The sequence below is a fragment of the Ammospiza caudacuta genome, chromosome 7, assembly GCF_027887145.1.
Source record: "Ammospiza caudacuta isolate bAmmCau1 chromosome 7, bAmmCau1.pri, whole genome shotgun sequence".
Lineage (NCBI taxonomy): Eukaryota > Metazoa > Chordata > Aves > Passeriformes > Passerellidae > Ammospiza > Ammospiza caudacuta.
Genome location: NC_080599.1, coordinates 21,059,040 through 21,082,193, shown reverse-complemented (window position 1 = coordinate 21,082,193; position 23,154 = coordinate 21,059,040). Strand labels below are relative to the sequence as shown.

Below are 23,154 nucleotides of genomic sequence, written 5' to 3'. Positions count from 1 at the left end.
GTTTAACAAAGCCTGGATGTGGCACTGGGTGCCAGGGTTTAGTTGAGGTGCTGGGGCTGGGTTGGACTTGATGATCTTTGAGGTCTCTTCCAACCCAGTGATTCTATAAATTCTGTGACCTCAAAGTAGTTTGAGATGGCAAACAAAGAAAACCTCCTATGTACACTTTGCAAATTTGCCTTAATGTTCTATCAGTCTCTCCTGGTTTAGGACAGCACACTTGTAGGGGATTTCTTGGAAATCACCCTGCAGATCACCAGGAATCACCTCCCTCAAGCTGTGACACCATCAGGCTGACCTGTGTTTTTCAATATGCCAAGGAAAACCGTCACAGACCCTCACAAAAGAAATCAGTTAAATTAGCCCATGCCTGGCTATAAATCTCTTGACAAAGCAGTGGGGAACAAGGTGAGCAACTCATTTATCTGCTAATGGGAACTCTGAGCCAAATTTCCTGGCCATGGTGCCAGAAAGCAGGAGGGGCAGAAGACACCTGTGACCAAAGCTCACACTGCTTCTGCTGCATATTCCTGGGCAGGGCAGCAGAGGTAGAGCATGATTTTAAGTCAGGAAATTCACACTTTTTGACCCAGCCACTAATTAATTTTTGTAACACGTAATTTTAATGTTACACTGATTAACCTTGCATTAGAATGAATTTTCTGACAGTGACTTTCTATGGAAGCACTAATGACATCCACAGGCATTTAATGATTTGTTTCCTTGCACACAACACCCCTATCAAAGTCTACAAGGGGGAAAGAGTACAACTTAAAACAACTGGTAAATATGGAGAGATCTTTAATTCACATTTAGCATCCTTAACTCATCTCTAGACTGGTAATTACTTAAGACTTAGGATTTCATTGGAAATATATCAACTTTCTTCAAGCCACAGATGTTTATCTCAAAAGGAAGAGGCACATCTGAAATACGCACAACAGCAAGAAATACTTCAACAGATTATTTCAGTGTCTTGATACATGTGTAGAGGAATATTATTGCAATTCTTCAAATGTATTCATTGTACAATTACATGATAAAATAAAGGCACTTTTATCCTTTATATCAAAATCCATGCTACAGATTAGGGGCTAAAACATGTTCGGTTGCATTTGTCTCTGGACAAGGAGAATCTTATTTTATTGGTGCTGAAATTGGCTGAGACCAATAAAGGAAAACCAACAGTTAGTTGTGACAGCTCAGGGCTACCAGAGCACTGTGCAACTGGTCCTGCCCATGACACTGAAATTCTGGTTCTGCTACACTTGGTGCCTACTGAACAAGACAAACCCTGAAGCCTGATCATCCATAGTCATTAAAAATCTCCTTGTGCTATTTGCAGGAGTATGGATTTCAAGTCTTGGGCCAATTCCACTTTGGGTAATTACACTCTGCTTACCTATATATTTTCTCCACAACTCTAAATGGATACAATATTTTCTAATTAGTGCCTTAAATGGCTCTGCATTGTAATTGTGCACTATTAAACAGCTGACATGTTCCACCCAAGAAATGTCTGCAGCATGCTATGCCCTGGACATGGGGTGCAAGGGGCTTTGGAGATCTTCTGTGTAAGAGCACACCAGGAGATCTGGAAGGAAAAATACCTCCAGAAGAATCTCAACCCACTTATTGCATAACAAAAAGCATTACTACAAATTTAGTATTTAAAATGGTTGGACTTGATGATCTTAGAGGTATTTTTCAACCTTAATGGCTCTATTAGATAATATTCACATTTATTTAGAAGCTAGATAATATTCACAATTATTTGTAGAACATCAGAATAACAATCAACAGCTCCAGCTAACATACTTAGGCAGCTATACAGCTACAAAATCCACTTGTTTCCTATGTCTTTCTTAAAATAAACCTTAGTGATAAGTCAAGTTTAAATCGAAAATACAGTGCCAATCTTTGTTTAGCAGGAATATCACCTCTGCATATTGAAAAACTCTTTAGTCTGCCCAGCTGCTGCTTGATATCAGCATACAGCCTGTGTTTGTGTGTTTAAATAATGTGGCAGAAATCTTAAGGGTCACAGATTGAGCATTCCCAAAACAATTCCCACATGACTATTTCATTAAGCAGTGAGAGACTCAAAAGCAACATGAATAATTTCACGTAGGAAAGCACTGCAGCACTGAGGTTTGGCTAGATGCAGTCAAACAAGGTACTCCCTCCCTGCAATTCAAACACAACAGTTGATGCAGAACTTGAGAGAAGATGCATTTCCCCCCCACCTTTGAAGTATTAAAAAAAAAAAAAGGCATAAAAATAGCCCCAGTGCACTAACCCTGCCTTTTAAATCTTCTGTGCTTTGCTTGGCTAACCGCTGCCAGCTTGGCCAGCTCCTGCAGCAGTTTCTCAAGCCAACAGCACATCAATTTTGCTCAGCTCCAAGTCACAGGGTGTTCACAAACAAAGCACAGGACAGGGATTTGTCTCCCATACACTGAGTGGGCAGACAAATGGATGGGAATGATTTTCACATCAATTAGCCTGAGCAGAGAAAGGGGAGAACAAAGCCAAACCGAATGGATGTGCTACAGTATCAAACTGCACTTCCAGGCACGACGCTTGCAGCTATAATGGCTGGGTAGCAATGAGCCACTCTGACTTGTGGCAAGTGCTCTGTGAGCAGCAATTAAGAAGAGACAGATATCTACAGAATGGCTGCATCCCCCTGTGACAGCAGGAACAGTGAATGGAAGGGTTGTTGTTGCAATTACACAGGTAAACTCGACTTGAAAGTCAATCACTTTCAGAGCTCTCAAATGTTTGGTGAAGCTTTTCCGATGGGAGAAAGCCTATAAATCCAGAAGGATGTGACCCTTCCTCAAATACATTTTCCCCTCTGTCCTTTCCTTGGCAAGCTGGCACCAGTTGGGCATTGCTGTCTCAAAAGCACAAGTGATCATCCTGTCAGATGCCTTTCATTAAAGTTTTGGCAAGGGCTTAGACATTGCACACAGGTAACATGTTTGTTTACTGGGATTTATCCAACAATTTAAAAAAAAATATCTAGGTACAACCTCCACAGCCCTTGGCACAAATTACAAAAGCAACTCATCTCTGCCTTTGAGCAGCTCCTGGTTTGTTAGAAGGTGAAGAAATGCTATTTTCAAAAAGGCAGCAAGTGAGCCACACTCCCAGGATGTGCCTGGGGTGACTTCACAGCCACAGTCCATTTCTTATTCCATTAGTCCGCTGACATACACAAGGAAAACAGGTTGTTTTAGTCTGTGCTACTTCTTATAAGTGAATGCAAGCGATTCTGTTGAACTCTGGGCAATTTAGATGCAGTAAATGGAAGCTTGTACATGATTACTGTCATTAGGTTCTTTGTTTAATTCTAAATTGAAGTTTATCATGTCTAAACTGTTAGCAGTATGCTGGCCTGGGTGCTGCACATGAACAGCTTTACTTCTTCTGGGGAGAAGGCCACTTATGCTTTGGAAGTTTTCTAGTGCATCTATCTAAACCCCAAGAACTTCTGCTGCCTTTTCTGAAATCCTTTTGCTTTGACTAAGTTGGCTCATCCACACTTTACATTTTTATTCTTTCATATTTTTATTCTTTCTCCTTTCACTGACTTCTTCCAGGTTTGCACAAAATGGGGGGGATACAATTAGATGGAATACTACCATATCACATAAAAATAAAATCTAAACACCCTACAACCCCAGCCAAGTCTTTATTGTCCATGGAAAGGCTGAGCTGAGTGTCTTTGCAGCTTAGCACGAGCCTATTTGGTGCTTCAGTAGATTTTGTTTCATAAGAAGTCAACTCTTTGTATGTACCCTGCTGATATTTTCAATTTACAGGTATTTAAATCAAGGGATTGATAGTGTGAATTTTGTCCAGAAGCCAGGTGAGGCAGATTTTGGATTTGGCAGGATGCATTTACCCAGTAACACTAAAATAGTTAATAAAAATGACAAGATTGTGCCTGCACACACTTCATGAAAGGCTCAATCTGGGTTATCTCTAGTCTAAAATGGGTTCTAAAACTTCAATCAATCTGCATGGTATTGGAAAAGAAGTTTCTTCCCAGACTGGGAAGAACATGTTTGGATACCAAGCAACACTGGCAGTGCTTTCAGTTCCATAATATACAATGAAACAACTATTTCTTTCAGATTCTTCCTTTGTATTGGTATGCTATTGGTATTTGTATTGGTGTGGTATGCTATTTTTTTGGGGTTTTGAGCATTGGTTGGGGTAAACCAAAATTGTTGAAGCTGTGAGAATTTAATCTATGGGGGAATTTTGTCCCAGTGGGAATCCTCTCACAAGTTCTTCACAGGTAAGCAGATGTTTTTGGCTCCTGCCTGTGCTGAATCAATCCCATACTCTGCAACAGCCACCTGCTAATATCCATCAGTTAGAAACAGGACTTCTTTTACATCAGGGACTCATGGATAACTCCCAAAGAGGATGCAATCCGGTAGTTTTTTACATAGTTAGATACTTCAGCTTCCACAAAATATTTTGAGTTTTAAAACAGTATTTCTTTCGCTGAAAACAAGCATATTTGAACAGAAAGGAAAATATAAGCTTCTGCATGCTGCTAATTACAAAAGAGTATCTTGCCAGTGGAAACAAAGCAATGCTAAGATGCACTTACTGCAAGCATGTGATCCTAAAAATGAGCTTTCATTAATGAACAGACTCCAGCTGCATTTTCTGTGGGACTGCCCTGGACATCTCCTGTAACCTGTGATCAGCAGGAGGAGGATGGAGCTCAGGAACAGTGCTGCCGCAGCGACCGTGTAGCACATGACAGCTTCAGTTCATTGAATTTATGATGTGAAATTCCAATCCTGATTGTGAACACCCTCCCTCCTCTCCACTGAAAATTAATTCACATGAATTCCTGATTAATAATAAAAGGCCCTGCCATCAGCATTCAGAGCCCCAGCCGGGGCTGTCATGGCTCAGAGGGCAGAAATCTGCTTAGAGCTACAGGAGAACCCAACTGAATTTGTGGCGTCTCAGTCTATGAATGTCTAAGCACTTCATCTGTTCACCAAAACACAACGTGCTGGAAGGAGCTGGGCTCAGCCTGGACCAGGGACAGGGCTAGGTGGCAGTGTGCAAGCAGGGAAACCAAGGTGACAAACCTGGTACAGCCACAGCTCCTGAAGGATCAACAGGAAACTGCCCCCAGTTTGTTTGTTCTTACAAAAAAAAAGGATGAAGCCAATTCACAGTTTTAGACTTTTTTCTTGGGATTTCTGGCAATGCCTGTATTATCTCCATGAGGGGGAATGGTGGTTTGAGTTTGATGAGCAGAGAAAGACTGGACAATGTCACTGGTTTTGGGAAGCTAGAAAGCCTCTGTCACTCATTATAGTAAAATTAGGGTGTTCTGGATGAAGGAAATGATTGGTATTTGACTCTATTGATTCAGAATGCTGAACAATTGCTATATTAATTAAAATATATTATATTCTATTCTATAATATACTTTATATTATTATAGTATATAAATATATAATATATAAAGATTATATATTATATGATATTAATTATATATTATATGATATTAATTATATACTATATTATATTACATTATATTACATTATATACTATATTATATTATATATATACTATATTATATCCATACTACACAGAATACAAAAGAATATTAAAGTAAACTCGTGACTGTCTCCCAACAGTCAGGACACAGCTTTTTTTAATTGTTTAAGGAAACAAAACAATCTTTAGCAGAATTTAATTGACAAATTATTTTAGGTAGACAATTTTTTAACACATTTCACATGTGCAAGATAACAGGAGTAGCAAGTAGAGATAAGAATTCTTTTTCTCTTCTTCTCTCGGTGTTTTTCTAGGAAAAAAGCTCTGAGAGAGAGAATTATGTCTCTCTGCTCAGAGAATGTGAATGCCTCAACTAATTTCCCCTCTATCTGAAATGATGAAAAGCTTGTGGCACGTCAGAAATCCTCCTTCAACCTGAACAGACTTCATGGGCCAAAAAAGCTGTTTCCCTCACTTCCTACTTCTGTTTGACCACATTTAGTGTACAAAGTGGGGAAAGGGAGGTATTCAGAAGATCTTACTCCGCAAGTGTCTGCTGGTATTGCTGAAAATACTAGAGAAACTAAGTTTGTGATCTGACATGCTACAGCCCCACAGTTAGACATTCACACCACCAGAAATCCAGTGGAAAGCTGTTTCCAAACAGATTACCCTGTCTCAAAAACCAAGTGTTTGTCCAACTGCTGCAGCACCTTGTTACAACAATTCCATCCACTGAATTTTAAAAAGGAGTAGCAGTGAATTAATACACAAAACAGATAAAAGATTGATGGTCCTTATCTTTTCTCCATACCTCCTCATCTGCGACATTCACATCCACTTTTTTTGATTGAATGGCTTTGGTTACATAGTCAATGTTGTTTTCTCTGCAGTAATCAAAAATGTTCTTGTCCTCTTCCCTATTCAGGAAAAAAAAAAGAAAAAGAAGCACCATGTCACTGCACAACACAAAGGCCACATGCACATTATATGCTCTAACTTTGTTACAGACATTTCAGTGCTGTCACTGGATCCAAACAGGCATCTAGCATTGCACATGCAGAATAACGTGTTTTTCTCCACCTCCCCCAAGTTAAGAAACAGAAGATTCTGCTTCCTAGAAAAACAAAGGTTGTTTTTTAACAGTATTATGTCCAGACAAATATCAGTTTATTCCTGTGAAATGGCACAAGATATGTATGAAGTTAGCCAGAAAAATCCATGTTCAAGTTCTGGTATAAATCACTGCAGTGAGAGAAAAGGCTAAAGCTGCTCTTCTTGTAAGTCACTCTGGGTCACAACAAAGCCCCAGCCAATGCCACCCACCCTGGACAGAGGCCACCAACATGGCTTGGAGAGAACAGCAGGACAAACAGGAGACCTGCAGAACAATCTGTCCCTGGCTAAACACATCTTGGATCCTGGATACAGCACCAGCCAGGGCTCGCTTGGAACTGCTTGCAGGCAGAAAGATCAAATGATGGTGTCACAGGTGCTGGAGTCACACCTACAGATCCTCCTACAGCTAAAAGCAATATTCTGCCTTCAGACACAGCAGAACTTCCATCCTTACCTGCCAAACACCTCTAATGAAGTTAAGACCTTTCACAGATTCTTACAAGAATAATACCTTTAGGCATAAGTACAGTGATACCACTGTGCTGCTAGCAGGGAATAAAGACAAGAGGCCATTGGTTTTCCAGAAGTAAGCCAAAAAGACCACATAATCCTCTCTCTTTCCAGTTTCCAGATGAAAACCATGGTTCAAATGAGCCCATCAGCATTGCTATGGGACTTGGCAGCTTCACAAGAGTTAAACACAGAGTTGTTGCCTCACATGACATCCCCAGTTTTCAATCACCTTAACTAAAGACCTTCTGGAGCTGGTCAGACCCTGTAAGGAGCTCAGTCTGCTGTGGGCAGGAGAAATTCAACAGGGAAATTTGAGAACTGATCCCCTGGTGTTAAAAGGCAACAACAGCATTTCTGTTCATCTGCATTGCTCTGGAACTTGCAGGCTGAAGAACTCTGGGAAGGAAAAGTAAAATCTAGATAACATTGGCATTTCTGAGCAATGGGTTACAAACAAAAAGTGACACTTTTCAACCTGTAGTCCCCCCAAAATGAAATGCCAGCAAGGCCATGTCCATGCAGAGCAGAGCACCATGATCCAGTTTTGACTTTGTCTTTTATTGTTACGCATCTTGCTTGCTGAGATACAGTCTGATTCTTCACACCTCAAGCATCTGTGTCCTGCCAGGGTGCCAGAATAACATGGGGAAAAGCACTGATACTTGCTCCAGTGGCAGATCACTGCTTTCTCCAAAGAATTCACTTCCTCTGCCCTCCCTCCCTCTCACCTTGCTGCCTCAGTAGCACTATTCTCCAGCACATCACCCCTACCCTTTGTACACAGGCAGAGACACCTGAGCTGCACCTTTCTAGTGAAGAGCTGGGAGCCACACAGGATTCCACACTCTGTGTTTAGGCCTAAGGACATTACAGGAACCTCCCAGTTTCTTGACTAGTTTGTCATGAACTCATTCCTTGGAGGTCTCGCCTGTTACACATAAACTCCTGGGAAACAGATCACTGAATTCTTTAAATGCAATTACCTTGAATTCCAGGAAAAAAGAATCCCACAGTGGGATTAGAAAAGGCAAAAGCTTACACTGCTCAAGATGGAGCTTGACAGACTCATGATGGAGGTCACAAGCCATGCCTGCCCCTGCTAACAAGGGCTGCTGTGATATGCTGGGAAGTCCCTCCAGTCCTGCCTTGTTAGTCCAACCTCTCCAACACAGCCCTGGCTGCCCACAGCAGCCTTTGGGGAGAAGCTGCTTTTCAAACAATCCTGTACAGGAACTTGGTTCCCCACTGCACAGCCACACCTCCCTCATTTATTACAGATCACTCTTTCTTCAGAACACCAAAGCAAACCCCAATCCCCTCTCACTAGAGAGGCTCAAAACCATCCCCAGGTACTCCTGGGTGATTTTCCATGTCACACCCATGAGCTGTGCCCTTCCCTCCCTGGCAGTGATGCCACCTGGTCATTCCACGTGCTGCAGAGCCCTGACAGAGCTCACAGAGCAGCACCAGAGGCACCAGCAGGGATGTGGCAGCCACAAAGCACCTGACTGTGCTCCACAGAGAGCATCCATGGGGTCTGTGCCAGCAGAGAGGGCACAGCAACCCTGACCTACCACAACCAGCCCACTTTCCCACCACAGCCTCCAGACAGGACTTTTAATGTCTTTTCCCGAGGATATTACTGTCTGTAAGGGGAAAATGACCTGACAAAGCTATTTGGATATGATTTAGTTTTCTGGAATAACCAACTCTGCAAATGCTCTATATATCCCCATTCCAAAAAACCACTTTTCTTTCAGAAGTGTCCACAATGGAATTAATCCAGAATACCAATTTCCCCACCTAAAGATAAGGTTTCGGGAAATTTTGTTCTTCTGCTCTGCATTTATTTCTCAATCTTTAAACCATTCCTTTGCTCCCTGATGCCCTCCTTAAAAATTATGTATTATATAATATATATATGCATATATTATATCCAACTTTGCTATAAATATTAACAAAGAAACAAGCCCTTTCCATTCACAATGAGAACATTTTAACTACATATAAAGTAATCATATGAAGCTGCACTCCAGACATTTAAAACAATCTGATCCAGCTAAAGCCAGGAAGGGAAACTGAGGAAAGAGCTCAGAGGAGTTAAACCCAGGTTTTTGGAGGGACCAATACTAGGGAAGACATTCTTCTTGAATGGTGTGAATGGAATAATGATGAGTTACTGTTATTTGCTGACTTTGCATTGAAACCACACAGTGCAAATAAGAAACACAGCTTGAAAACTTGGCAACTCTGTTTTTTCCCTTCCTTTATGTGTGTGACTGTCTATATAATAATACCTCCACTGTAGTAGGTACAGGAAAAGAAAAAGGATGTGATGATTTTATCAGACTGTTCCTAGCAGGAATTCACTCTTCATAAAACTGGTAAGAGTCAGCAGCAAGGTCCAGAAAGTGGTAGAAACAGGCAAAACCAGGCATAAACATGTGAGAAATACAGGAGTAACAGCGCAAAGACATGCTTAGATCATGTTATGGGGGAAAGAACCCATAGCATTTCCATCAATACCTTCAGAAAAATTTCAATTTACATAAAAAAATACAGGACATCTTCAGATGAGAGACACCATGAAACTTGACCTAATGGAGACATGCACAACAATAATGCAAAACCTGTAGCTAAAAGGAAGATTTGGACACAATTTTCTTTCCATGTCAAATTGCTGAGATAAAAGGAGTCTTCAAGTCAGCAAGCACCTGAGTGTCAGTAGAGGCTGGTGGAGTTTTTATATCTATTTCCTGAGGACAGCCAGAGGGTTCCTCTTCTCCCTTGCTGATGGCCCCCAAAGCTATTTCCTTGTGCTCTCCCCCCTTCCCAGTAAGAGCCAGCAATTCTGACTTAAAGACGAGTTGAAGCATACCTGTTGCCTGCAAATAACACATGGGCAGCTTTTTCCATCCTTGAATTAAAGGATTTAGAACAACTTAAACCAAGTCATCTCTCCCCAGGCTTAGAAGGCTTTGCAAGCTTTCTCTATAGGCTGTCCAAAACACACGTGTTGAACCAACAGGTTTAAAACAACTCATAGAAAAGATCTGCTGCCAGTTGATCATTTCCTTCTTATCTGGAGTGCTGTAAAATTCCTTGCTTGGTAAACAGCACCAAGGCTGCTACTGAAAAGGGCAAAGAAGAGATTTGAAAATTCCATTATTTTACCCTTGTGCAGAGAACACCCTCCAGGTTTGCTCTGTCCTCTTCCTCCCCCTCTGCGCGTTACCTCCAGCACAAAGCTCGGGGCAGAAGAGTGAGATCAGGCTCTACTCTGGGCATCCTGTCCTGTTTTCCTGGGGCTGCTCCAAGGCACATCCCAGTGGATTTGCAGTGGAGTGGCCCTGGGTGCCTCTAACAGGTGGCTTGGCCCGTGTGCTTGGCACGGCTCGGCATGGCTCAGCTCGGCACAGCAGCGGAGCGGAACAGGACGTGTGTGGGGAGCGAGAGGAGCTCACAACACTTGCTGTTTATGGCAGGGCCCCGGGCCCCCCAAGGGAGCCATTTTCACATAATCTATAATTATCTCTTCGCTTTAATCGCCTCGTCACTTCGGAGGCTCTCCTGGGCACAGGAAGAGGAAAAGCTCATTAACTGAACCTTTTCTCCTCTCTCCAGCCACCCATAGCTTTTAATTGCTTGGTGTTGTTATTATCTATCAGTGCAACTGGGATCATTTTCATAAGAAAGGGTGGTGGGAGGGAGGGAGGCAGGAGCAGGTCCCTGAGGTACGCTCCACACACAAACCTTTGCTTTCTCAATTATTTATGCCAGCTGAGGTTTTACAAATTGAATAAATCCATAACTCAAGTTTATTTTGAGCCGGCAGGCCGTCCCGAGGGAAGTGTTGCCCACTTGCAGGCACACTCGTGTGCCATCCCTCGGAGAGCCACCGGGACACGGCGGGACATGTGTCATCCAATTCCCCAGCCACCACACGGCACAGGAGGCACCTGGGAAAACCCAGAGGGGGAGCCACCAAAGGAGGATGTGCTCTCCAAAGGGAAGGCAGGCCTGAGCCCTTTGCACAACAAAGCAAAGCCCCAAAGGTCACTGCTCTGGGGGCAGTAAAAAGAGGTGTAGCAATAAACTTGGCAATCATCTTAAAAATCAAAAGATTGGTTTGCTGAACATCACCATGAGAGCACCCCTTTGTAAGCAACACTGACCTGAAAAACCCCAAGTCCCAGCTGCCAGGACCCACAGGTGTTTTGCTTGAGCACACCGTGGACTCCACAGAATGAGGAAAGCCCTTCCACAAGGATTGCACAGCCCAGCAGTTATGTGAGTAACACATCTGTGGCATGCACCACACCAGCCCATGATTCCCAACACAGATGCCACATCTCTGCAGCTTCAGACTCATTTCCAGTGCTGGTGTTCCCAAAAGTAGGGCTGGAGGGAGATAATAATACCCCAGCCGTGCTCTGGAGCACTGGGCTCATCCCAAAAACCATCGCTGCTCTGAAGCAGCATCCTTGCAATGGATGCTGGAAGCAGCTCTTTAAAATTCAGCAGCCTTTGTGCCTGACCACATGCAGCGACCTCTGGTATTTTCTGCCAAAACAGTTCATTTGTCTCACACAACAACTAATCAATTCCCAGGGCCATCCATCACAGGGGCTCGCACGAGCCGGCCCGGCAGCGGGACCAGATGGCGGCTGCGTTAGTGGGATTAATACAATTCTGATGGATTGCACGGCAGCAGGCAGCTCCTGCACACCAGGGGTGCCTGCTCCACACCCACACCCTAAATGTTTGCCCCACTCATGACTGGGGTTGCTCCCAAATGTCTGGGGAAGGGTGGTAGTTTGGACCAGAAAAGGGGTTTTCAGCATCCCTCCAGATGGAAGGAGTAAAACAGCTCAGGGAGGTCTCGGTGCTGACTGGCAGGTGTCATTCCCATCCTGGCATGCCAAGGCCCTGGGGGAGCAGCTTGTGGCAGAGTGCAGGAGGGCTCCTCCACGGACATTTGGCAATGTTATTTCTCATTCTCCACCTGCCAAATCAATGTATTTGTTTCCTGAAAATACTTATAAACTGCCTACTCCTTGCCCCAGCTTAAAAAAAACCCTGAAAAATAAAGGTGGATTTCCAAGGCTGTGGTATTTTTGGCACATCTCTCAGATTGTGTCTTGGATGAGATTTATACTGGTAACACATCAGTCAACCTCAGATCACTGGTCATTTCCCAGGTTTGTGAAACTCCAATTATAGTGCCTTGATCATGAAAGAACTCCACTACTACTGCTTTGTTCTGGTAATAAGACCAGAAAAGGGACATAAAGCTTTATGTAGCAGTAAAAAAACCCAAACCACCACTATACCCAGGCTGAAATCACTGATAATGTCTAAATTTTTCCTTCCAAGGGAACCTCCAAGTCCCATCATCAGTCAGCAGCATGCAGGATTTTATGCAATGCCTGAGGGGAGATAAGTGATTTGCAGAGAAACCCAGAGGCAGAGCACTATGCTAATCCATCCTGCAACTGCTCCCCATTACTCACTGGGGGTACTTGAGCTCTTTATTGCCAGGGTTTATTAATGACTCCTAATTGATGACCAGTGCCCAGTACCCCAAAGTAAATAACTGCTATGCCTCATTAGCTCAAGAGACCTTTTCCTGATTTGAGGGCTGATCTATGAACACACAAATTGCACTGATTTACCCGAATCTCCTTCTAAATTGATTTAATTAGATCGCTATAACCTGTTTCTGTGGATGCTCTTGAATTTATTTGGAATCAGTGCAATGCACTGTGAGCCAGACTGACCATTTTTCTATCTTGTTCTCAATTAGAAACATTTGAGATAATTAGTGATAAGGAAAAAAAGTGGCCCTGGCACCACCAGAGTTCCTCCTACTGCTGATCCACTTTAGGGCAGGGTATGGTAACTTCACTTTGCCCATCATTTAGATCTGCATCCTAAACCCCAAGCATTTCATTCCACAAAAGGAATATAAGCATTATTTAAGAATCATTTTAGACACTCAGTTTGAAATCAATGGCACTGCTGCTTTGTTGCTAACTACTGCTGATGGCAAATGAGGGGTTTATTCTATTTCAAACATTCTATTCTAATTCTATTCTATTCTATTCTATTCTATTCTATTCTATTCTATTCTATTCTATTCTATTCTATTCCATTCCATTCCATTCCATTCCATTCCATTCCATTCCATTCCATTCCATTCCATTCCTCTCCCCTTCATACTAACAGCAACAGCTTGGAGGGCTTTAAAATTGTTTGATAAATTGTTCAAAAGGTTCTGGTAAAGAATAAAACAAGTGAACCTGCTTAGGTGACCCTTCAAAACTCTGCACCTGCATTCTTGTCTCTCTCCTGGTGCAAGCTGAGGTCCAGATAAATCAGCAGCCTTTTCCTGCCTTTGGATCAGCAGAATCCTAAAGGGCACATGGTGGGCTGTGTTTGGCAGAGTAATACCTGCTGAAAAATTGCTTCCAGCAGTCTGTCTGGACTCAGGGCTGATGAGGACTCGAGTTTTAGCTTTTAGTACACAAAATAAGGGGGTTTTCTTAGTTTTTCTGGGCTTCTTTAGTGATCCTCTAACAAGAAAATACTTATCCTATCAACAGCACTGGGAAACAAACTGAAGTGGTTTGATTTCTATTCAAATTTTTGCAAGCTTGTTGGACCCACTAAGGACAAGTGAGTCAATAAAAGAGTCTGCACCAAAGTTTCTTTTCTCAGATAGCAGGTTTTGAGGGAGCACACACATACACACTGGACTGACAGCACGGGACTTACCCAGAGCTCTCAATGTGTTAAAGCTTATCTTGGCTCAAGCTGATTAGTCTTCTTTCCCCTTAAAATTTTTCATGTTCTTCCTCTACAGAAAATGCCTTATTTTTTAATGATAACATTCTGGTTTATGTGGTATTATTGAATGCTAAGCTTATGTTTTTCTAAGTAATCACTCACAGCCTCACAAAAGTCACCCTTCTCTACAGCTATGGAACCAAAACCTGCTCTAGACAAACCTGGACACCAAACCTAATGTTTGGAGGCACTCTCTCTTTGGTTTATCTCCCTGCAGGTTTGGTACCAGAGGAATTTTGCTGTTTAAGGCTATGCTTTTATGAGTGGAATTACCACACTAGAGATGTCCCTATACTTGCATGTCTATTCCCTGTTTCAGGAAGGGAATGAACAGTAGACAAAAGAACCAGGAAATGTGAAGCTGTCCAGCTCTGGGGATAGATTATGGTGACACTTGCTCATTCCTGTCTTGCAAGGAAGACACTGATGCCTGGCAGTCAAACTGAGCTAATGTTTCCACTCTGCCAGCACAGTCAGGACACTTCATTCAACAAATTCCAGGAGAATCACCCTATTCCAGCTGTGTGGGAGACTGTACCTGCCTACAGCCTCATTTGTAAGGACAGCTGTGCTGTGCTAAACAAACAGCACCTATGTTCCTCATGGTATGTTTGGAAAAATGTATTTGCAGCTGTACTTTTGGAAATAAAAACAAACAAATGAAAAGATTTAGGCTGGTCAAGTCAACCAGAGCAAACTCTGTTTTTCTGTACATTATTCTGTATTTCAAACCCAAGAAAGGGCATAGGCAGCATTTGGGATAACTGAGACTCTCACAGCTCTGTGGGGATTTGATCTACCCCTATGAGGAGAGCTTGAACAGGATTTAAAGCACAAAGTCAAACTGTGAGATCAAGGATATTGGCTGAGACCTGCACTGATGGAGCAGGGACAAAAAAGGAGCTGGTGGTCAGCAGAAGTGCCATTCCTCAGTGTGTTAAACCAAGGTCACACCTGACCACCTCTGCTCAAGGGCCAGGGCAAGTGAAAGATGTGCTGGCTCTCCATGCAAGGGGAGGAAGCTGTTCCTGGCCAAGTCCTCCCTTCCACTCCACTCCAAAGTGGATTGCAATCCCCAGGGAAATGCCTGCATTGCTGCCAAGCACACATCTGCCACCCTGCCTGCTTGCAACAGCTGCCTCCATTCCTACCTGAGCTCTTTGCAAAGGCTCCAAGCCACCTGATCAACATTTCTGTTCCTTGGTTTGTGACAACAAGTCAAAGAAATGCTGTGCTAGAGTTTTAACTCATTAGGTAAGTTCTCAGCTGGAGACAGCATGTTGAGAAATCAGTGCTCACATTTCCTGGATGTAAAAAGATGCAAGATATTCATTAAAAAATGGGATCATACACATGTAAATGGGTGACTACATGATGGGAAACACTGTCAAAAATTTAGTCTTCTCTGACTGTTCATTTTAACTAAAACTATGATACAGTATTCTAAAATTTCCTCCACAAAATCATTTAGGTATTGGATTTTAAAATTATACCCATGATTAGTAGTCTGGAACAGCAAAAAAATAAACTAAACAAAAACCATCCAGGTGTCCTTATTCAGTAGCTAATGTCACTTATTACTTGCACCTTGACAATTTTAAGTAGCAGCCACTCTAGTTCAGTAAATGCAGAGCTGGCTTTTCTAGCTGCAGAGCCTAGGAAAAAATTAATTTGATATAAGGCACAAACTGTCCCTGAAGGCAAACATTGTCCAACACTAAAACCTTCACTGAACAGTCCCTAATGAATGTATTGGTAAAGAAATAACTATTTGGAAAAGGTAGTGCTTGAATAGCTTTCTATTAAAAATATCCAATATTGCCTTTTTTTAAAAGCCATATAACTGAAAAATGGGAAGCCTTGCCCTTCCCCCACATCTTGTGCTAAGGAAAGGTTACTGCCTGGCAATGATACAGGCAGATATTGATTTAAATGATTATGGACCTGAAAAGTTCTTTCCTGTCATTTATTATCCTGTTGTAGTTGCCACCACACTTGTGCAATATTAAAAAAAAAAAGCTTAAAAAAAGACATTAGAAAAACACAGTTTTTATCCAAATTCCAGCACAGATAATCACCTGATTATTTCTTCTTCTTGATATAATGAGCTGATGACTGGGCCTCCAAATACAGTTTTGCTTTCCTTTCCCCTCTTCTCTGGTGTCTGAAAGAAAAAGAAAGATTGGTCCAGCATCCTGGCTCCCATCATATTCCCAACTCTCATTCCCAGCCCTGGCCCCTCAGGACCCAAAAGCTGAGCCTCTGTGAGGCAGCATAATATTCTGTTACTAGATTGCAAAGCTTGCCTTTATAAATCTATTTAATATAGATTTAAAATTAAATTTTATAATGGGCAGCATTTCCAAATGATTTACTCCCAGGAACTCTAGGATTCTGAATGATTCCCACCATAATAGAAATGAACAATTAGAATAATGATTGATCGATACGGAGCCCCAGGCCTACCTTTTCAAAAAACCATCCTGCAGCCTGGGATCTTCAATTGCCTGACTTCACATTGATGCCAGACTTTCAGCAGGGGGAAGTGCCTGCTGTCTGAAAGCCTGACCCAATTAGGGGGTGCAGGGAACCACAAACCCCAACTCTTCCATGGCATTAAGTATTTCGGTTTTCAAATAAGCAGCCAAAACTGGTTTGGAATTTGCAGCAGCAATTCCTTACAAAAATCAGCCCATTGATTGCAACTTGCTGCTGCCAGTGGACAGGTCTGAGGCTTTCTGTGATGGCAGTGTCACACCTAGGGTGAAAAAGATCAGGAGCAAAGTCCCAGCCTCTTGCAGCTTCTCTGTAGCTGCAACACACAGAATCACAGAAACCTGGAATGATTTGGGTTGGAAAGGACCTTAAAAATAATCTACTTTCACTCTCCTGTCATGAGCAGGGACACCTTCTGCTGGACCAGGGTGCTCCAAGCCCTGTCCAGCCTGGCCTGGAACACTGCCAGGGATCCAGGGGCAGCCACAGCTTCCCTGGGCATCCTGTGCCAGGGTTTCCCCACCCTCACAGAGGGGAATTTTTTTCTGACATCTAATCTAAACCTTCTCTCTTTCAATTTGAAGTCATTCCCCCTTGTCCTGTCACTCCAGCCATTGTAAATAATCTTTCTTCAGGTACTGGAAGGCCACAATTATATCACCCCAAAGTTTTTCTTGTCCAGGCTGAACAATCCCAGTTCTCTCAGCCTTTCCTCATAGGAGAGGTGCTCCATCCCATCTCATCCCCTTCATTACACTCAAAAGCATTGCTGTACCATCAGAATTCTGCTTAGAAAGATGTTGATTAAAAAAAAAAAAAAATATACTTTTGCCTTTCTTCCTGCTCCTCAGGCTGCTTTTGTTTTAAATCAATGTACTAGCTCCCTATAATACATTCACTTTTACATTCTGCCCAGCTTGAGTCAACCAGTTCCACCTTTCAGTTCTGTACCAGCCCAAAACCATTACATTAGGTTTGCATATATTACAAACTTCTTGATAAGAATACATGGAAAGGAAATTGGCTTTGAAAACTATTCCATGGCAAGAAGGCTCTCTCTAATTTAGAGTAGAAAGTGACATGAAGCTCTCCTTCTTCAAGGCAAAGGGCTTCAGAGTCTTAACAGTGCAGTGCCCCTCTTAAAAAATTATTTAGCAGAGAAACTTACTGTCCATCAATTACTTGGATTCCACTAATAAAATAAAATTAATTTCAGATCACCTGAAAGTGCACAGAAGAGTTATTCCTATACAATGAAGCTACACTTACTATTACTCTACCCTGTTTGATACTGAGGGATGATGGGCATTCAATCAGTGTCAGAAACTGTAAAAAAATTTTAATCTATTTATCTCTGGCTACTCTACTTCTTGGTTGCTGCTTTTTTTCCAGGTCAGAAAAAACATTTGAAAAAATACATTTAATCTTTCTAGAGGCAGAAATTGTTAAAAAAAAAGATTTCTAGGATTAAGTTCACCTTCTTTGCACAACGAATGCATTTCTACCAAAGATTAATCACGTTGATTGAGTACACATAAGGTCATCAGAAAACTTAGTGATAAAGGCTCTCCCAAAAACACTCAGGCAAAAACTTCTCTGGTTTTTAATCCATATACAAGTTACTTTGTCCAAGTAGCTTTTATCTTGTCTCTTTCACACAGAAATAGGTAATTCAATATTCAATTTATGAATGTTGAAACAAGCTTATTCCATCACAATCCTTGATATGCAGAACAAATTTATGAAGAAGGTCCAGGAAAAAAATCTGTTTTCTCAGTATTTAGGCATGAAGACAGAGACAAGGCTCCACCTTTCATCCTCAGGGGACTTTCAAAGGGGAATGTGCCCAGGCTTCCTAAAGAGTTAACTCTGCTGCAGCACAGACACAAACTGGTTTCTTTCCAGCTGCCTTTGACAACCTGCCTGTCCATGAGCTCATTGCCCACTTCCAAAATCCTTGCTGCCTAGCCTGCCAGAACTTCCACACAATATCTGAGCATGATGTTCCAAACTCAGTGACACAAAAAGTGGAGCAAGAAGCAGCAGCTCCCTCCAAATCACGTCACAGCTACTGACAGCACTGACAAGAACTGGTGTTTTTATTTGTTCTTCATCCTGGCTGAAGGGATCAGTAATGCCCTTTTCCTTTTTAAATCTTTTGAAATTTTTACAGCAAAAGAGAGCTTTTAGAGCTGCTTATATGCAGGTAATGACTCATGAATTTAAAGTCACATTACCCTGCAAACCACAATGAAATTAAGAACTGACACTGCAAATTTCCTGTCTCCTCTGTTAAAAAGGCACTAATAATTAACTATGTGGCTCTCAATTAAGCCAGCTCCATTTCTTTCACTGCTGGCAGAGCTGTCCAGAAGCACTGCAGATGCACATGGAACTAATAATAGTTCAGGAATAGCATGATCCAGGGCTTCCATAATTTGGAACCTGAACCCAAGAGAGATGACAGCAGGAGCAGCCACTTTTGGACTGTGCAGGAGAGGTGCTGTAGGAAAGGCAAAATTGCTGTGGACTCAGTAAGGACAGGACATTGCTCTTAAAATGCCAGTTAAAAACTGTGGGAATAAAGATGAATTTGTGACAGAACATAAAGACATCTTGGAGGATTGCACTTGTGTGCAAAGCACAGGCAGTGGCATATAAGAAACAGGAGAAAAGATGATAGAGAAATACAGAAGTGTAAGACATGTCTTAAACAGTGAAATTTCTCATATTTTCCTCTTGCCCACTGATTCTTGTTGCTGGTGTACAATTGAGGCTGATGTCAAAGTCAGTGCTCCTGTGGTAGTTAAGTTTGGTGGGCGGGTCTGGCTGGCCAAAACCAGCATCAATCACAGGCAAACCTGGGCTGGGCATGCAGCAAACAGAACTCCTGAGGAGACATCTTCTACCCCCTGACTCCAGATGGGCTCAGGGACTGGCACAGGGAACTCCACCAAGCCCAGAACTGTCCTTCTCAAATGTCACCAGGAATGCCAGGAGAAAAGGCACCCTCCTCCAGGAACAGACAGTGGAGCTCCTCATCCCTGCCTCAGTGCCCTGGGTCTGTCAATAACAGCCCAGCTGATCCAAGGGACAATGGCATCCTGGCTGGCTGTCACTGGCAATGCTGCTCCAGGCAGCCTCAAAGCCTGACAACCACTTTCAGAACAGAATGGAAATACAGGGACTAATATTTGCTAACATCATTAATTCTTTTTTTCTTCCCCACTCCCCCTTCTTCCTTTATCCACCATGTCAAGATGTATACTTTTAAATTGTTGTCAGCCATAAAACAGACGTCGTGTCCCAGTTCAGAGGTTAACATATAATGACAGACACATTAAAAACCCTGTCCAGTGCCTCACTGAAAATTTCAGCTCCATCTTCTCTTCAACAAGACAGTGGCTCAAACTCACTTATAAGCTTTAACAACATTAAAGCCTAATCATGATTGAAAAATAAAGGAGAAAGAGAAGATGGTTTTATCATACTAAGCATTATGGAAATGCAAAACAATTAGAGACAAACATTTTCTTTGTGAGGGTTTTGTCACAAAACTCTCCCATGATGGCAATAAGATCAGTTTTTCCTTTGGCATTTTTGGGGAGTGGGATGAAAATTATCATTTAAGAGAAGGAGCAGGAGTTTCCTGATGGGGGTTGGTTTGGTGGTTCACTCTCTTGCCCTATCCCTGAAGACAGGACAGGGATGGATTGTTTTTCATTTCCACACCCAAGCTTTGTTCCAATCTACACAAAACAAGCTACAACAGATTTAACAAGATGGCAAATTCATGGGTCCTCCCAATGACCCACTTCAAGCTCGAGAGGCAGAAGTAGCTATAGATATGCAAATGGACCCACTTTCAGTGATTAGCTGGGATGGACCAGGACACAGCTATTTACATGCAGGGCAAGGGACTCCTAATTCTGACAGAAGGAAGGTACAGAGAAGTCCTACAGAAATACTACAAAACAGCAGGAACAGCACGAGTTTCAGTAAAGCCTTTAAAAAAATGAAAGACTATAATTTCCAGTTAACAGATGACCTAGGTCCCATGGGTTAAATGTAGGGCATCTCAGTTTTATCCAGAGCAACATGGGAACTCTGCCTGGCTGGTTCTGCATGCCCAGACACCCAGCAAACACAGCAATAGTTATTTGGCAAGGCACGTGGCTCTGCTGCACTGCACATCTATCACCCCCCAATTCCCTCACATCTCACTCTGGCTTTTCTCCACACCCAAAACCTTTAAATAACTTCTCATAAAAACATATTTAAGGAGAAGAGAAAGCCATCAGCAAAAAAAAAAGGTTCATCTCATCAAAATACTTATCTTCAAAGTTATCCTGGCCAATGCCTTTAAATGGTCAATACTGAGGATTTTCAGCACCTTGGAAACAGAAAAGTGAGACAACTTAAACAAGAGTGATGCATCAGGATCTCACACCTGAGTCACCACACTGCATAGAAAAAGTTTTACTACTTATTGTATTATTTTCCTCTTCCTCTGAGCCTGATGCAGCTGGAGCCAGAGCAGCAGTTGTATCCAGCTTTGTGGGATGCAGACAAGGAATACTCCTAACAAAACGACTCCACTCAAAGCTTCTCAAGCATTTCAATGCATGGTGCAGATTCCAATCTGCGTTTGTGCTGCACAATTCACCTTTCTCCAGCTCTCCTGCTCCTCCAGTGCAGGTGTCAGCCTGGCACATTCCCTGCCCTTCCTGCATGGGCAGCACAGAACCCAGTCCTGGGCACAGGGACACATCACCCTGGCTCTGTACCTGTCTGTAAGGTGCACACACAGCAGCAGACTGGTGAAACACTCTCTTGGCAGGAATGTGGCAGCCTTCACCAAGATCTGTCAGGGCCTTTCAAAGTGCTGCAGGGCTCTGAAATGCAACCAAGGGTCCTGAGCCACCAAGCCTGGAGGAGCTGCAGTTGCTGGATTGTCAGAACCCAGGGCATCCCTCTGGCTGTCCTGAGCAGCCAAGACCCCTGCCAGGGGTCTCAGAGACCCTGGCACAGAGCCCAAAATGTCCCTGTGGTTTCGATCATGACCCGTGGAGCAAGTTACCAACCTTGTATGAAGATCAGCAGGCCACAACAGTTTAAGTAGAATATTAGTGAAGTTATCATGGGGTGGAAAAGTAGATTTTAGGATTTTTGGTATAGGGCTTCAAGGGGCAAGATGGAGGGATCTGAGTGTGTCCAGCCTTTCTCCTTCTTCTCGGCCTCCATCTTCTGCTGTGATGTTGGCACTTATAGACTGGTTTAGAGTAGAAGCTCACTGTCTAACATAAGTGATAGGTATTGGGAAGTAATTGTAAATATTGTACAGGTAGTTTTTAGTATAAAGACTTAACACCACCCCGGGGGCAGACAGAGTGCTTCGTACTGTCTTGCTGGGCTGACCTTGGCAGGGCAGGAGAAAGTTTTTTATAGATAGGACACAATAAACAACCTTGAGACCGAGAAATGAAGAGCCCTGACCCCTTCTTCAAGCGCTGGGCTGGGAAAAGAGACTTTCTAACTTTTCCCAGGGTCACTCTGACCAGTGAGAGATCCCGACACTGGATGCTCAGAGAGATTTGCGTGGCAGGGGAAGGAGAAACCCTGGCCCATGTCCCAGCTCCCCCAACTACACCTGGGAGGTGTAGGAACTCCAGCCTGTTGTTATGGCAGGACAGGTGATGTGCTGGAGCCCTGTCAGGCTCACAGGAAGGTACCAGTAAATCCCTGGCATGTGCTGATTGAATTGTAATTAAGCTGCTATAGTCTCAGGTGAGAAATTTTACAGAAGACACTTCAGACCCAAGAGCAGACCTGCTCTGCTGGCCACCACGTTCCCCTGATGCTCTGGATTAACATTTCTCTATTTGAAGAGTGAGGATTATTGGGGAGACAACAAGAAAATGCAAACTCTCCTAAAGTTTCAGACAGTCGCCCCCCTCCTCTCCGTGTGTGCCACGGCCCGGCCATCCCCCTGGGAAGGGAACTTGGGCAGAGACTAATTGTATTTGACAGCAGCAATTACACACAAGGCTGGAGATTAGAAGCTCGTTAATTGCGTGTGCCATAATTGCTGCCGTCTTTTCCTTTGCTAGTTGAGGCCAGTGCCAGGAGAAGCAAAGGGAGGAGGGTGCTCTGCCCCCCAAGCGCAGGTGGTCCGAAGATGAGAGCCCCGGGATGGGTTGGAGATATCCCTTGTCCCCACACGCCGCGGGAGCTCCTGACCCCGGCACAATGCGGCTAATGAGCCGTGAAATGAGGACAAACAATGCTCCCTTCCAAAGGCATTTTTCACCTGTATCCTCCTGCCTCCACAGCTCGGCTGAACTTCACGCTACCTGCAGCGGGAGCGAAGGGAAATGTTAACCCTTTGGAAATATTAACCCTTTGGAGGTGATGCTGGCACAGGAAATACCGCTTTAACCGCTTATAAAATTAGGCGTTGTTTGACGCGGTTTAAATTCATCAAATCCTTCCTTCCTGACTAAGATACGAGCTCAGCATTTCTCACTCTCTTTGCTGAGCACTGTAAGGCAGTAACACCTATCGGTGGCCGCGGTCTATACACAAATCACAAACGGGACAGGACTGCTGGGAACGTGCCTTGAGCTGTTT

The 23,154-nt window shown here is 43.1% G+C and overlaps 1 protein-coding gene across 1 annotated transcript in view; it reads right to left on the bottom strand.

Annotated features, from left to right (window-relative positions):
* The window catches only part of ACBD6 (acyl-CoA binding domain containing 6), an 84,320-nt gene that overhangs the window by 40,797 nt on the left and 20,369 nt on the right, over positions 1–23,154 (bottom strand). Inside the window, exons 4-5 of the mRNA XM_058808518.1 lie at positions 16,107–16,192; positions 6,362–6,467 (exon numbers count right to left, since the gene is read on the bottom strand). Coding sequence (XP_058664501.1) covers positions 6,362–6,467; positions 16,107–16,192 — 192 coding nt within the window. The remainder of the gene's footprint in view (positions 1–6,361; positions 6,468–16,106; positions 16,193–23,154) is intronic.